Source organism: Stigmatopora argus, chromosome 12 (genome assembly GCF_051989625.1).
Source record: "Stigmatopora argus isolate UIUO_Sarg chromosome 12, RoL_Sarg_1.0, whole genome shotgun sequence".
NCBI lineage: Eukaryota > Metazoa > Chordata > Actinopteri > Syngnathiformes > Syngnathidae > Stigmatopora > Stigmatopora argus.
This window is the reverse complement of record NC_135398.1, coordinates 15,144,986-15,159,260: the sequence shown is the minus strand read 5'-3', so window position 1 is coordinate 15,159,260 and position 14,275 is coordinate 15,144,986. Positions and strand designations below refer to the sequence as shown.

Genomic DNA, 14,275 nt, shown 5'->3' with positions numbered 1-14,275 from the left:
AATAGTTTTTTCTACTATTTTGTTTCTTTCTTAGTTATGAGCCGCTGAAAATCTTAACAACATTGTATGTCTTTGTTAATGAATCAGTTAAAGATACTGTAAGATCTTTTTATTTTTATTTTCTTCTAAGTACATTATATATGTTTGAAAATAAGTGCCTAAGACACAAACAGATTTCAGGTATTTAGAAGAATATGATAAATTTTGAGTTTGCATCACTTTGAAGCACAGGTATTGATCTTTGACATTATCTACTGTTTTGACACTAAGTATGTTCTTGAATTTTAAACTATCAAATGATTCTTCATAAAAAATGAATATCAATATTTCGAGAAGAAACCTATTTGCATCTCAATTAACATTTTCAAGTGTGCTAATTCTTTAGCTGCTGTCACATGTTAACCTGATTTTTATTACGTTTTCTCTTTCTATTTTGTTTATTATATATTTTTTCATGAACCTAAACCCGCCTTTACATAATTTCATTTCACGTCGTAAAGTTTTCCGAGCAGAACATTTTGGCCACTTCTTTTGGACACCCGTAACTGTAGAGGGCGCTGTATAAGTTTATTACGTCACAAACATCGGCAAATAAGAAACCACGGAAGTTGCTTGCTCATCCAAAGGAGCATTTTCAAAAATGGCTCTCGCTAGTGTGTTGACCGCGGATCATGCTGATTTTCCCTTTGGCGGTCGTCAAAAGGCTGCTTTCGATTGTGGAACCGGTCTGGGGTTTGACGCTCCAAAGGGAGACGACATAACATTTGCCATCAAAAATCCCCTCTGTGCGGCGAACGACGATGACGTCGAGAGGAAAATCGAGTTTCTGCATGGAACTACTACGTTAGCATTTAAAGTAAGTTATTCACTCCAGTAATAGTGGCAGAATAATAAAATAAATGTATGATGACAATTTTATTACAAGATTTGCCTTATTGGGTTGGAAGCCGTATTATTGTTGCATTGCTGAATCAGGCAGAAGTTTCTAATCTAAACAAACGCTGTGGCACTGTTAGCATGTTAGCTTGCTCATAAAGTGCTTCATCACGGCTTGTCATCTCATCTCATTTTCTGAACCGCTTGATCCTCATTAGGGTCGCGGCGGGTGCTGGAGCCTATCTCCAATATAATCTCATCTCAATTTCTGAACCGCTTTATCCTCATTAGGGTCGCGGGGGGTGCTGGAGCCTATCCCAGCTGACTCCGGGCCAGCCGATTGCAGGGCACAAGGAGACGGACAACCATACACACTCACATTCATACTAGGAGCAATTTAAAGTGTCCAATCAGCCTACCATGCATGTTTTGGAATGTGGGAGGAAACCGGAGTACCCGGAGGAAACCCACGCAGGCCCGGGGAGAACATGCAAACTCCACACAGGTGGACGTGACCTGGATGTGAACCCAGGACCCCAGAGCTGTCAGGCCGACGCGCTAACCACTTGCACCAAAGGGCCGCCTCCAATATATATATTTTTTTTCGTGGTAATTTTTGTGATATCGCTCAGGCCTAATCACAGGCATATATTGTCTCGAGAGTGGAAAACTATTAAAGTTTATTTGTGATCTTACCTGCCTCTTGATTTTCCTGATATTATGTTCTTGTTCTTCTGTTGTCCGCTCAGTTCGAGCATGGTGTCATTGTTGCTGTGGACTCTCGGGCTACAGCGGGCTCCTACATAGCCTCACAGACAGTGAAAAAGGTAATTGAGATTAATCCCTACCTGTTGGGAACCATGGCTGGAGGAGCAGCAGACTGTAGCTTCTGGGAACGAATGCTGGCCCGCCAGTGCCGCATTTACGAGCTCCGTAACAAAGAGCGCATCTCGGTTGCCGCCGCATCCAAGTTACTCGCCAACATGGTCTACCAGTACAAGGGCATGGGCCTCAGCATGGGAACAATGGTCTGTGGCTGGGACAAGAGAGGGCCAGGTAAATATGTGTTTCAGTATATTAGCATTCAGCCTTCAGTGGCTCCTCACATTGCTTATTTTCACCATGATTTGTTAGCATCTCGTTTTTTTGCATTTTACTGGCATGAGTCAGAATCACCCCTGTCAAATTTTTGTGTAATGTTTGAACCGTTAAAATAGAGCTAAAAACGTACTCCTTTGCAACATCGGTACAGTAATATTTCATTTATCGGGATTAATAGGTGCTATGACCTGTGGCAAGGTATTCCTGTATTCTTTTGTAATTACAAATTGTTGATCAGTACAAAGTTTTGGTAATATCTTGCTCACTTTGACAATGGAATGTTAATGGCTAAAGAAACAGCCTTGTATTTTTCTTTTTTGAAAAGAGAAAGACTAGGGTTGCGCTCGTAACATAACAAACTTTAAATTTAACTTAAATGAACTATACACACACTTAAAAAAAGTTTTATTCTTATGTTACACTAAATTTAAACCTTCTTGTGCAATAACCAAGGCAAAGAGGTTAATGTATTCCGCCGCGGCCTTCGGGGTGAACTTCCTGCTTCTCCATACGTATTGGCGAGCCAGCTCATTCACTCGTACACTACTCATGTTTTTCGATTATTTTGTGCTTAATATCGCTTGTCATCATACGCCTTTTCTTCGCACTACCCTTCATTGCACCAGCTTGCTTTGGACCCGATCTTACCTCTAACACAGTGGTTCTTAACCTTGTTAGAGCTACCGAACTCCACCAGTATGCGCATTCACTGAACCCTACTTGAGTGTAAAATAAAATTATTTTTGTTTTTTTTCCAAATTCAAGATATAAATTCCTCGCAGCACTGTTTGGCCAAGCAATGTCACATGATCATCTGCAGCCAGTGATGGTCAAGTGGGGCATGTTATCGTGAATAGACATGATGAGTTGATGTGTCTTGACCTCCACAGCAGAGGTTCCACCGATCCCCTGAGACCAACTTGCCGATCTCCTATGGTTCGATCGAACCCAGGTTGAGAACCACTGCTCTAATGGGAGGTAGTATTAATTCATCAGTAAGAGAAGAAATCGAAGTATTACTTATTCAGAAAATAAAATAACCCGCCAACTTTTATTTTTAGCATATGTATTTTCTTCAAGTAAGTATGACCCATTGCTTAACTATGAAATTATTATGAATTCAATGTTAATGTGAGTTGAAATCACAGGGGTCATTAATATAGAAAAGGCATTTGTATATTAGGGCTGCCACGAGATGTCACTGCAACCTCTGTTGTTTCCAATTCAAGAGCAACCCCTTGAAATAGCTACGCTTTTAATTCCTGAATAAGGCTGCTGTACATAACTGAAGATATAAATAACGAGTTCACTATATTGATGGCTAATCCATAAATCTGTGTCTGCTGGCCAGAGAGAGGAACCGATTAGCCTCTGGGTCCTGCAACATTTGTGGAGTTTATCGCTTGAACATTCAGTGAGATTGATGTCAGCTTCGTTTGGAAAGCAGACTTCACTGCGTGCACACATACTTTTTTCTTCTATGCCCAACGAGGTAAATGACGTGGTTTAAAATCCCAGAAACCTGACAGAGCATAATGCTCCTTGTATATTTCCAGTTGCCATGGGAGCACCAATGTCCGATATTGAAGGGTCAGGTAGATGGCTTGTCAAACTTAATCCCATGATTAAGTGAGGCACTTGTGATCTAACTATAAATCCACATAGGTCATGGAAGACTCGGCCCTTTGATTTTGATAGTGTGTACAGCAATTCTCATAAATCTGCATTTGTCCACTCCCCTACAGTCCTATTTAATCAATGGGAAGAGATGTCCACCTGTTATCTTTTAACCCTTGCCAGTCCCGCACAGCTTGTCAACAAAACCTCCAGCAGTACAATGTGTTAAAAAAGCGCAATGTAACTTTTTCTTTTTGCTCGTCTGGACATATAAATGTAACTATGTGCAGTTTGGGTTTCAAGTAACATGTGGTGCATTTACCATTATAAAGACCACTGGAGTATTTGGAAGGGAAATAATATAGGAAGCATTTTTGATTGCTTCTCTGATTATATTCTTGGGTATTCTGATTTGCTGTCATTTGGTGCTCAACACAAGAGGCTGCTATTCTAAATGTCCACCTGCACCATTGTTTGTAACAAGTTCCTAACTATTTTCAATTGGATCAAGCAGGTGTCTGGCTGGCAATTTTAGCCCATCTATAGGCAGTGGATGATTATCAGGGCAAGTTCTAAGGAAATGCTTAGGAAGCTGCAATTTGTCAGCTGAAATGAATAGCAAGCCCCCCTTCCCGACACAGCAAGTGGCACTTCTTATTGCTAATAGTCTGTCACAAGTTTAGCAGTGAATGTGCAATCTGGTGATGTTTTGTTCAGTGTTTTTTTTAACCAACACCAGTGAATATTTAGCAGACTAGAAAGTTCACGTTTTTGCTTTGGAAAGTCATGAAACACTTGTGCCTTTTTGTACTGTTAAGTACTTTTTTCCACATGCAAATGGGGGCATTTGGTCAGAGTGAAACTTGTACGTTGATTTGAATTAGGCCTTTTGAAATTTGAGTGATGGTGTAAAATTCAGTTCAGAGTTCAATGATTGGCTTCAATCATCTGAGGTGTTGTTGATTTTAATCTACATTGAGAAAAGTATATGAAATAAAATTGGATGCCTGATCAAAATGTGCGTAGTTACTACAACTCCTGTCAAAAATTATGGAATTACTTTTTCTGAAAAAGCAGAGGGGAAACAATAATCAAACACACATCTCAAACTCCTTGCAGAAACTATTGGATCGCCTGTCCCGTTGGATGTTTACTCTGTTATATGATTGTGTAGGAAAAAAACCTAATCCTAGATGTTACACAAAACTTTTGTCATTCCATCAGCTGAAGTTGGAGCGATATTGATGTTTTACACTAATTAAGTCCATGCTTCAGAGGTCATAAGATGTCATATAAAACAGAGGTGGTGTTCCAAAGTGTTGGTTGTGTGTTTGCTTGACCATATAATTTTTTTTCATGAATCGAGTTTTCCATTTTGTTCCCCCTCAGAATTGAGTGCTTGATCAGGAAAAACAAATCTTTACTCACTACAAACATTTTTTTCATGTTTTCTTTTCGTTTCCGAAAGCCAGAAAGTCAGCATTTATGACTAGTTTTGTCATGTTAATGATCTGCCACCTTTTCTTCTTAACTTATGGGGTGTATTGCATATTTTTCAGGAATTTAGTATCTTCCTCAATCACATTAAAGTGGCAAATTTACCTTGACTTATATACTTCCTGCACGATTTAATGGAAAATTGCCTTAGCATTTTTTAATATTGTATCGTGCATATCGTATTCTGATCCTGGTACCTAGAAATGCATATTGTGAGTTCAAGTGTATCGTCCCATCCCCTCTCTACGCTAGGGCAGATACATTTTTCCATCTGTCCACTAATCGCGTTTTAAAGAAAAATGCATTTGGTGATATATTACGATATTACATTGCATGATTCTCGTATTAATTCAAAATCTGTCTGAATCGATCGTTACCGTTGTGTTTTTGGTGAAAATTAGCTATAGGTCGCTGCACTTCCACTATGTCCAGTAGTCTGCAGCAGTCAGCTGCCTTGCCCTGACATCTATTATTTAGACCTCTAATCATGCTTGAATACAATAGGGAGCTGTTTCCTAGCTCGAGTATATATCCATATCAAATTCCATTTTGAGTGCTACAAATCTGTTAAGAGACCTGGGCAATGAAACGATAAAGATAATTATCCTCAGTTTTTGTCAACAATAATTAAAAACTTTAAATATAAACTTCACCATAAAAATTCATGCTAGGGAGTACAAATGTTACTTTGAGGGGAACATCATAATGAAAATCAACACCAGTGGTGTTTCTGAAACACTGTATGAATCAAAAGCACATTGTTAGGGTCAATATCATAAGGAAGTTAATATGCATGTCTTTGTAAATGCAAAATATCAAAATATTCAATTTTTAAAAGGAAACAAGTCTATCTTGATGAGAACCTGATGCTTTCTAAATTACAGAAATTACAGATTTCTTACCAGAAGTTTAAGATGTTGTGCCAGCCATATTGCTTCTGATGTCAAAATATCTCAATTCTTTCGATGCCTCATATTACTCCAATAGTTGTCATTTTCGAACAAGAAATAAAACAAAAAAAAATCCAGATGGAATTTTGCTTTATTTCCAAATCAAGGCTACTCGCGTCTGGCGAAAAAAAATGTAGACGGCAGCGCCCTGACCTCACTAAGATGGCTGCGCCCCGACCTCCCTAAGATGGCCGTGCCCCGACCTCGCTAAGATGGCTGCGCCCGATCTTACTAAGATGGCCGTGCCCCGAGCGAGCAGTGACGGCAAAGTTTTGCGTTTTATGCAAGATACGTTTTTTCCATGAATTCATAAACGTCAAAATAAATTTTGTTTAGCGGTTTATCTGTATCGTTTCTCTATTTTGAAATAAATGACCGTATCGGCATTCGCTTGCGTCGTGATGTCACGGCGCACGCTTAGGCGTCGTGTTTTTCGTGACGTCATGTCACGTCATTGTGTCATGGCACCATCAAATTGCATTTTTTTGCAAGTCGTGTTTTTATGCGCATGTAAGCCGTACCCTCGATTCAGTCATCCTTTTTTGGCCGACAAAAGCGGCTTACATGCAAGTAAATAATCATTCAGTATGGTTAGCAATAGAGCAGCGCACACGGAGCATTAAAGCACAAGGTCTATGCAGTCTTCCCTCGATTATCATGACTTCACTTTACTTTGTGATTTTTTTCTACTATCAATTACCTTTTTTTTTTAAGTTCATAAAAATGTGAAAATCCACGCTGGAATCTGTAAGTGGAAGCCACTAGGACTCAACACTGAAGAAAAAAAAGTTAGTTATAATAGGGGTGACCCTACTTAGTGATTTTTTGATTATCGTGGTCATGTCTGGTCTACATTTACCGCGATATTCGAGGGATTATTGTAACATAGCCCAAACGAACGATTATGAGATGCAGGACAACGCTTCGCCTTGCCACTAAAAGATCCAAGTAAAGTCTCCCTGTTGTGTACTTTATCTGTACTCATGACTGCATGTGAGGCACACTGAGATCAAACACGATTCAGTGAACTTCAGTCCACGGTTTTAATTCTCTAATGTGAATCCAGCATGTCCCAGAAGATGTTATTGATTGGATAACATTGGACAAGATGTCATGGGAGAAATAAGAAATTCTGACGGGCTAGGGATCGGAAGGGATTTCTTTTTATTTAAACTTTTATAAATGCCCCTTAAATACAAACGGCGGCCTTATTGAAAATTTCCCAACCCATTTTAACTCCTTCTCATTTGAGGCCAGCTTGTAATTCGTTTCTTACTGGATTTCAATTACTTTCTCCATTTTATACAAATGTTTTGAAAACGTTGCAAAAATCTAAAACTTCCTAACTTTGGTTGAAATCGGTTAATTTCATCCAACTTTAAATTTTCTGAAAATGGCGTCATGTGAAGTAAATTTACATTGATTCTTTGTGAGGCTGAAAATAGTCTTGCCAATGTTGATGTCTTCAGTTTATTCTTTTATTTATTTCATATTGGACAGCAAGTTTTGAGTTGGGGGGCAAATGTATAAAAATCAAGATGCCTGTCAAAATTTCAGCAGGTTTTATTATTACTTTTCATAATATAAAGAGGGAGTTTACATATCTTGATTGCACAACAGAACAACAAAACACTTTTTAAATAATCATATTCTATATTCTCTTTTTTTAAAGCTAACTGTTACTTTCATAAATGAATTGGATAACTTTATTCATCCCGTATTCGGGAAATTTCGTTGTCACAGTTGCAAGAGGGTGAGGATGCAGGAATAGAAAAGGCATTTTAGACATAAATAGATAGGTAATAAGTAAGTTAATAAATAACTAGGAAATTAATTTATTTACTTATTCCCAGCAGTTCAAATTTTCAAATTTGAACGAGAATTGTTTATCGACATCCGCTTTTTTTAAATCGTGGTAACAATTATTGGCATATCGCCCAGGCCCACATTAAGATGTTTTTCCATATTTACAATCTTACATTTAAGAAGGTGGGGAGTAAAGCAGGTCTGCACTAAAAGCTGAAAATTATACAATGAAGGCCATACATATATTGTTCAAACTTAAAATATGTTAACTTTGGCACTGTATGAAGTTTCAGAAATAAATTGATATAAATGGACTTATGCCCATTTTGATTCATCCCTGCCCCAACTGATATACAAAAATTGCACTAATTGTCTTAATTATTATAGGGATTTATCGGCATTGAATCATGACTTGTTAATCGTGATATAAATCGTATTGGCAGATATGTGGCAATAGACATCCTACTGTCCACATTACATTTAAAATAGCATTTATTTCCCTGTTTTTCAAGGTACAGCTACTTTTGAGCAGACTAGGGATGCGCCATAGGTAACAGCCTCATATCTTGTCATTAACGGAATTTACCTCTAAACTGTAAGCTTATTATTCGCTGGCGGGAATTTTTGAGGTCACTGCACTTCAGAGAAATCACTGAACAAAGACTGTAGCGAACAAATGATTTCTTTGTGTGGCAAAATGAAGAGGTTTTATTGTTAAAGGTAACAAACAAGAATTCTATGGCGACAGAAAATGTTCATTGGGAGAAAATATGAAAACAATTCGAAGAGGTAGATTAGTGTAGCAGACATGTCGGATTGAGTAAAAAAATTCAACGTTTATGCCTTTATCAGTCGTAGTTGTCGCCAGGCTGACTGCATGTCCTTCAAGACTGGTAATTCCATATTTTTTTTTGCTAAGGATTGTATCTGAAGCTCAGTCTGATTGGAATGCAGAGTAGATAAGAGGTAATTTTAACATGCCACACATTCTCAATAAGATTGAATCCTGGGTTTCACCTTTCCATTCATATACTTAAATATCATTTCATGTTTACCCTGTGTAATAGCGCTGTTTATGTTTAGCTTTGTCTTGAAGGCTAACGTTAGACTCTTAAGTGCTTTGCAGATTCTAGCTGTTTTTTGTCTGAGATTGCCCATACGAGGCTCCATCCATTTTTAGCTTGAACAACTTTACTCTGCTTTTGGGGGAAAAGAAGCATTCCCACAGTTGTGTTCAGGATCACGTTCACTGTTCGTCTTCCACCATACGTAGCGCCATTAGCATTCAGGCCAACAACTTCAATGTTGGTCTCATTTATCAGGGCAGGTTACTCCAGACGTTTGCTGTATCACTCACACCCACCCCTCCCATGTTAGCTTTTGTCAAACTACAAACTGGACATTAAAAAAAAAAGCATTTATCTTGCCATTTCCCATAAATAACATTTGTGGAGTGCTATTGGCTCAATGATGTTTGAATTGTATTAGAGGTCTTTACTGAACAGTTGTTTTTAGAGAATTAGGTTACAAAAGGTCAACTATTTGACCGTTGGGTCAGTACCTTGGTTAAGGATTATAGGGACACTGGTGTTCGTCTATCCAACATTTGATTTGATTTAGGCAGTTGTGAATCGTTCTTAAGTCTTTAAGATTGGCCTTTTAGTGTCTATAGATAACTGAACAGGCATATTTATGCAGTGTGAGAAAACACATACAGCACAGGAAGTGAGTATGCTGATTTATTTTATTTTTTTAAACTTCCGATCATATTTTTTTCCTTCAACGTATGTTTTGCCAATAGCGATCCAATACCAGTTTTTTAGACCACCGAGCCCTGCTAGTCCTGGCTCAAAATATGCTATGTTTACAACTATTACACGATGCTCTATTACGAGCATTTGTTTCTAAAGCACAGTAGTCTTAGGAGCAAAACAAACGATAGGCGATGTGCGATGGCGAAATGCAGAATAGAGGTAAGATCTTGAGCCCAACCCTGAACCCGGTCGGCCTGAAATGTCAATCATTACTTCGGGTTGAGCCGGGCTTCTCTCTCGCTGAAAAAAACAGTACGTACTATACTAAAACGAAAAAAATGTTTTTAAAAATGTTTACTAAAACGATGTGTATGCTAAACTAAAGAATACTATAATAAATAATTTGGAATTTTGGATGAAACAGAAGTCTATGTAATGTAATTGCAATTGGAGGCGGAGCTGCAGAGCCAAAGTGTGCGCTGTGCACGTTACGAACGCCGCAAGAAGTTAAGGTTAAACTAAAGCCGGGAGTACGGAAAAGAGAAACACGCACCGGTACCGGTAACAGTGAGTTTTGGGAAAGCTTCAAATTGCTTTTTGAATATGCTAGAGAAACTTGCGTTGGCTTCACTGAATGTAGTCAGTGTGGCGCTTTGCTCTCATACGAGAGCAAAAGACTGGCACCTCGACGCTGAGCAGGCATTTAAACAGTTGAAATCGTCAAACATCTATATTACTATATAAAAGATGTAAATGTGTGTACAGTCTTGTTTAACTTGGATTTTGTTACAAAAGACAGGCTTTAATCTGTTATCATAAATCACCCCTCCTCCTCCCGACTCAGGTCGGGAGTCCCGAGTCCTCACAAAAACAATATGAAATTTCGAGTTTGCTTTGGGCTTGGGCCTGCAAATCAAGTTAATTCCTCGGGTTCGGCCCGGGTCAGATCTTATCTCTAATGCGGAAGTCCTTGCCCTTGACCTGAAATGGAACACGCGGGGCGTGACGCGACTGCACGGCAAGCGACAACCACAGGCACCGTGCTCTTCCTGTGTGGTAGCTTGTCTCATTTGCGATGAATTTTAAATGAACCGAAGCTTTTTTTTAATTTTTTTTTTACGACCCTCAATGCACCCCATTTTATAAACTAGGATGGTCATACTCAATGTGAAATTCCAACGATTGTATTATCCCATTGCTTTATTTTTCTCCCGGAAAACATGACGTGAAGTATTAAAGTATGTGCTGGTCTCACATCGCTAAAATGGTGCGCTCTTCTTTGTTGACAGTGTGTCACACCGACATGCCAGTGTCCTCACAGGTAATTTGTCAATCAACAAAACCCATTGCCGATTGGTTGTAGTGATAGGCAACGGAAAAGAAATAGAACTTATTCCTATTCTCTTCATCCGTGACACAGGCTCGCATGTGCATGTACACGTACACTATTTGTCTCTTCGCTGCAAAAAGGAGGCAATTTTTGCCATGTCACGGTACTGCCATAGGATATGAATTAAACACGAGCGACTCATTGTTCACCAGACATTTTCGCCTAGTGGTTTCATTTGCACACCCGAAAACGCGATGGCATTGTGATCACGTGACTACTGCTTAGAATCGGATCTTTTGACCAAATCGAAAAGTAGCTGTATCGGGATTGATATAGATACCGAGTATTGGATCACTAACGAGAAGAGCATGCAAAGTCAAATCATCGAAGAGATGAATCCACCTTTGACTGTACACGAGACAATCCTTTTCTCTGTAATGGCATCTTTGCACTGCTCATTTTTCTACACATGCAGGTCTTTACATCTCCACTGCTAGAAATTGCATCAGTAGAAAAGCTGCACAAGTGACATGTCTTCTGCATTTGCTCGCAGAGGATGTCCTCCCCAGAGGTGCAGCTAACTGTACAGCTTCGGCTGCAGGTCGATAGTTAATTTTTGGCAGGTTTGCGGGGATCGATGAAGCCCTGAGCAGAACCCCTGGGCGGAAAACGATGTGACTCGCGCATCGTCAGCGGGTTACGCGGTCGGCTTCATTTTACTTCAAGTGGATGCAGCTCTTCTATCTGCTGGCTCACTTAGAAAGTTTACAGATGCTCATATTAGCACTAGATGAAACATTTCTCCCATTTCACTTGATTTGAGCTCTTCTACAATTTTGACTAATCTGTTCTCTCCTCAGGGCTCTACTACGTTAACTCGGAAGGGAGCAGAGTTTGTGGTGACCTGTTTGCGGTGGGCTCCGGTATGTCGTATGCCTATGGTGTGGTGGACAGCGGCCTTCGGCACGATATGTCTGTGGAGGAGGCCTGCGAGCTAGGCCGGCGCGCTATCTACCAGGCAACGTATCGCGATGCCTACAGTGGTGGCCAAGTCAACCTGTACCATGTTCACAGCGAGGGCTGGACCAGGGTCTCCCAGGAAAATGTTCTTGAGCTACACCAGAAATACAAGGATCAGGCATGATTTTAAATGCTCTGGGTGGGGTGAAGGGTTTGTGAAACGCTTACATCTGGCTTCCTTAAGTGAAGCAGATCTGATTAGATTAAAAAAAAACTTGTTTACTGTCTGATCAATGTTTAATAAATCATAAACTGACTTATTTGTTCAAAGCTTTTTCTTTCTTATAAAGCTGGGTTTTGTGTGTGTGTGTGTGTGTGTGTGTCTTTGTGTGTATTGCGGAAGGGGGGTAACTAATGAAAGCTTCTTCCAGAGTGGAAATTGGTTTGGATTGGATAACTTTATTCATCCCGTATTTGGGAAATTTCATTGTGACAGTAGCAAGAAGGGGGGAATGCAGAAAACAAAACAAAAAACACAGTTACAAGTCAGACAGTAGTCGCAAAGGCCGCAGAACAACAAAGCAAAGTAAATGGGATCATTAAGAATCACCAAATCAAATCATTAAGACAGAAAAGCAGCAAAAACACAAAACGAACAAGAATGGACGGCGCTACCGCCACCGGCTGCCACTTGAACGGCGCCATCTTGGTTGCGGTAGCAAAAACGGATACAGACTCAAGAAAAAGACGTAAAGTTGGATAAAACTGGAATTTGACAACGCACTACCCTGTCGTCACTGTATAATCGGTTGACTTCATAATTTGCGTTTTTTGGTGACATCTGACTTCCGTACTCCAGAACAGTAGGTGGTGATAATGGTACAATGTCTGTCAGAGAACAGGGCCAACATTCTGTTATCAGTGCTCTCTGCCAGTGTTTAAAAACATTTCTTCAGGTAGGACCCTTCTACATGCATGACCTTACTGTGATCAAAGCTATACATGAGTCGAGTCAACTGTTAATGCTCATTAAGGAGTTAATTAGTGCAGGGAAGAACAATTCACCACATCCTTGAAGTTTTTTTTGCATTGGAGACATGGAAGAAGATGGTGTAGCTGAGATGTTCAACTAAACTATTGGAAATTTCAAGCACTTGGGTTTCTGTGTGCGTGCAGATTTTCCCACTCAAATTAGCCACGGAAACATGGAATTAAAATAACAGCATTACGCCGTTTTTGCTCAAGATCGTTGTCGTGTAAACAGTCCTGCACATTTAACCTCCTAACACCCAGACTCTTGCAAGGCTAGCATTTTTATTTTCTCTTTGATATTCAGGCTAATTGGGACCTAATGAGTAAAAATGAAGAATTATCTTTTTACATGATGTCCACATCATAAGTGGACCCCAGGCCCTTGTAGTCCAAAATTTATATTGTAGTCTTGTGACAACCAAAAATGTGATGTCCACACGTGGATGCCAGATCCTAGGAGGTTAATGACGAAACTAAATATCTGTGCAACAATTAGCTATCCCTTGACTACTTGATATTTCATCTCACTGAGAAAGTTTATTAGAGATTATCTCATTTTCTGAACTGCTTTATCCTCAGGGTCGTGGGGGGTGCTGGAGCCTATCCCAGCTGTCTCGGGGCCAGAGGTGGGGGACACCCTGAATTGGTGGCCAGCCGATTGCAGGGCACAAGGAGACGGACAACCATGCACACTCACCTATACTTGGGGGCAATTTAGAGTGTCCAATGCACGGTTTTGGAATGTGGGAGGAAACCAGAGTACCTGGAGTAAACCCACGCAGGCCCAGGGTGAACATGCAAACTCCACACAGTTGAACCGACTTGGATTTGGGCCCAGGACCCCAGAGCTGTGAGCCCGACGCGCTAACCACTGGCCCCACTGCCATTAGAGAAATGTATGTGTCATTAATGTCATTTGTTTGCTGTCTTTGTGGTAATCTTTGGCTATTACCATTAAACAAAAAGGCCATCTACGTCCCATCTTTGTTTCTCATTTTTTAGCCAAAGTTATATAGTATAAATCGTGCCATTTAATTGTACACCACTAGCAGCAGTAATTGTGCCCCTGCAGTTGTTACAAAGCTCTCCCTACGTCAAAGATAATATTCTTCTACTCCACTGATGTTGCGCAAATACATGGTTTAATTGGAAGGGAGATGTATATTTAAATTCCACACCCACTACACACTATTGAATACACAACTGCAATCTACCCTGCCAAGTTGTTTTACAATATAACGACCTGCGATGCCAGTGCTTGCCCCTTCAGTGGTTTTTATGGTGGGAAATAAACTGGATGAGATAAATTCAAAACCAAATCCTATCACACCGTGGTTAAAAACTAGTTTCAC

General features: G+C 39.9%; 1 protein-coding gene across 1 annotated transcript; it reads left to right on the top strand.

Moving 5' to 3' along the window:
* Positions 1-584: 584 nt before the first annotated feature.
* On the top strand, positions 585-12,207 carry LOC144086057 (proteasome subunit beta type-5-like). Its single transcript, XM_077615825.1, has 3 exons — positions 585-856; positions 1,626-1,932; positions 11,792-12,207. The coding sequence occupies exons 1-3, from the start codon at positions 641-643 to the stop codon at positions 12,073-12,075; spliced, it is 807 nt and encodes a 268-aa protein (XP_077471951.1). The 5' UTR covers positions 585-640; the 3' UTR covers positions 12,076-12,207.
* The last annotated feature ends 2,068 nt before the right edge of the window (positions 12,208-14,275 follow it).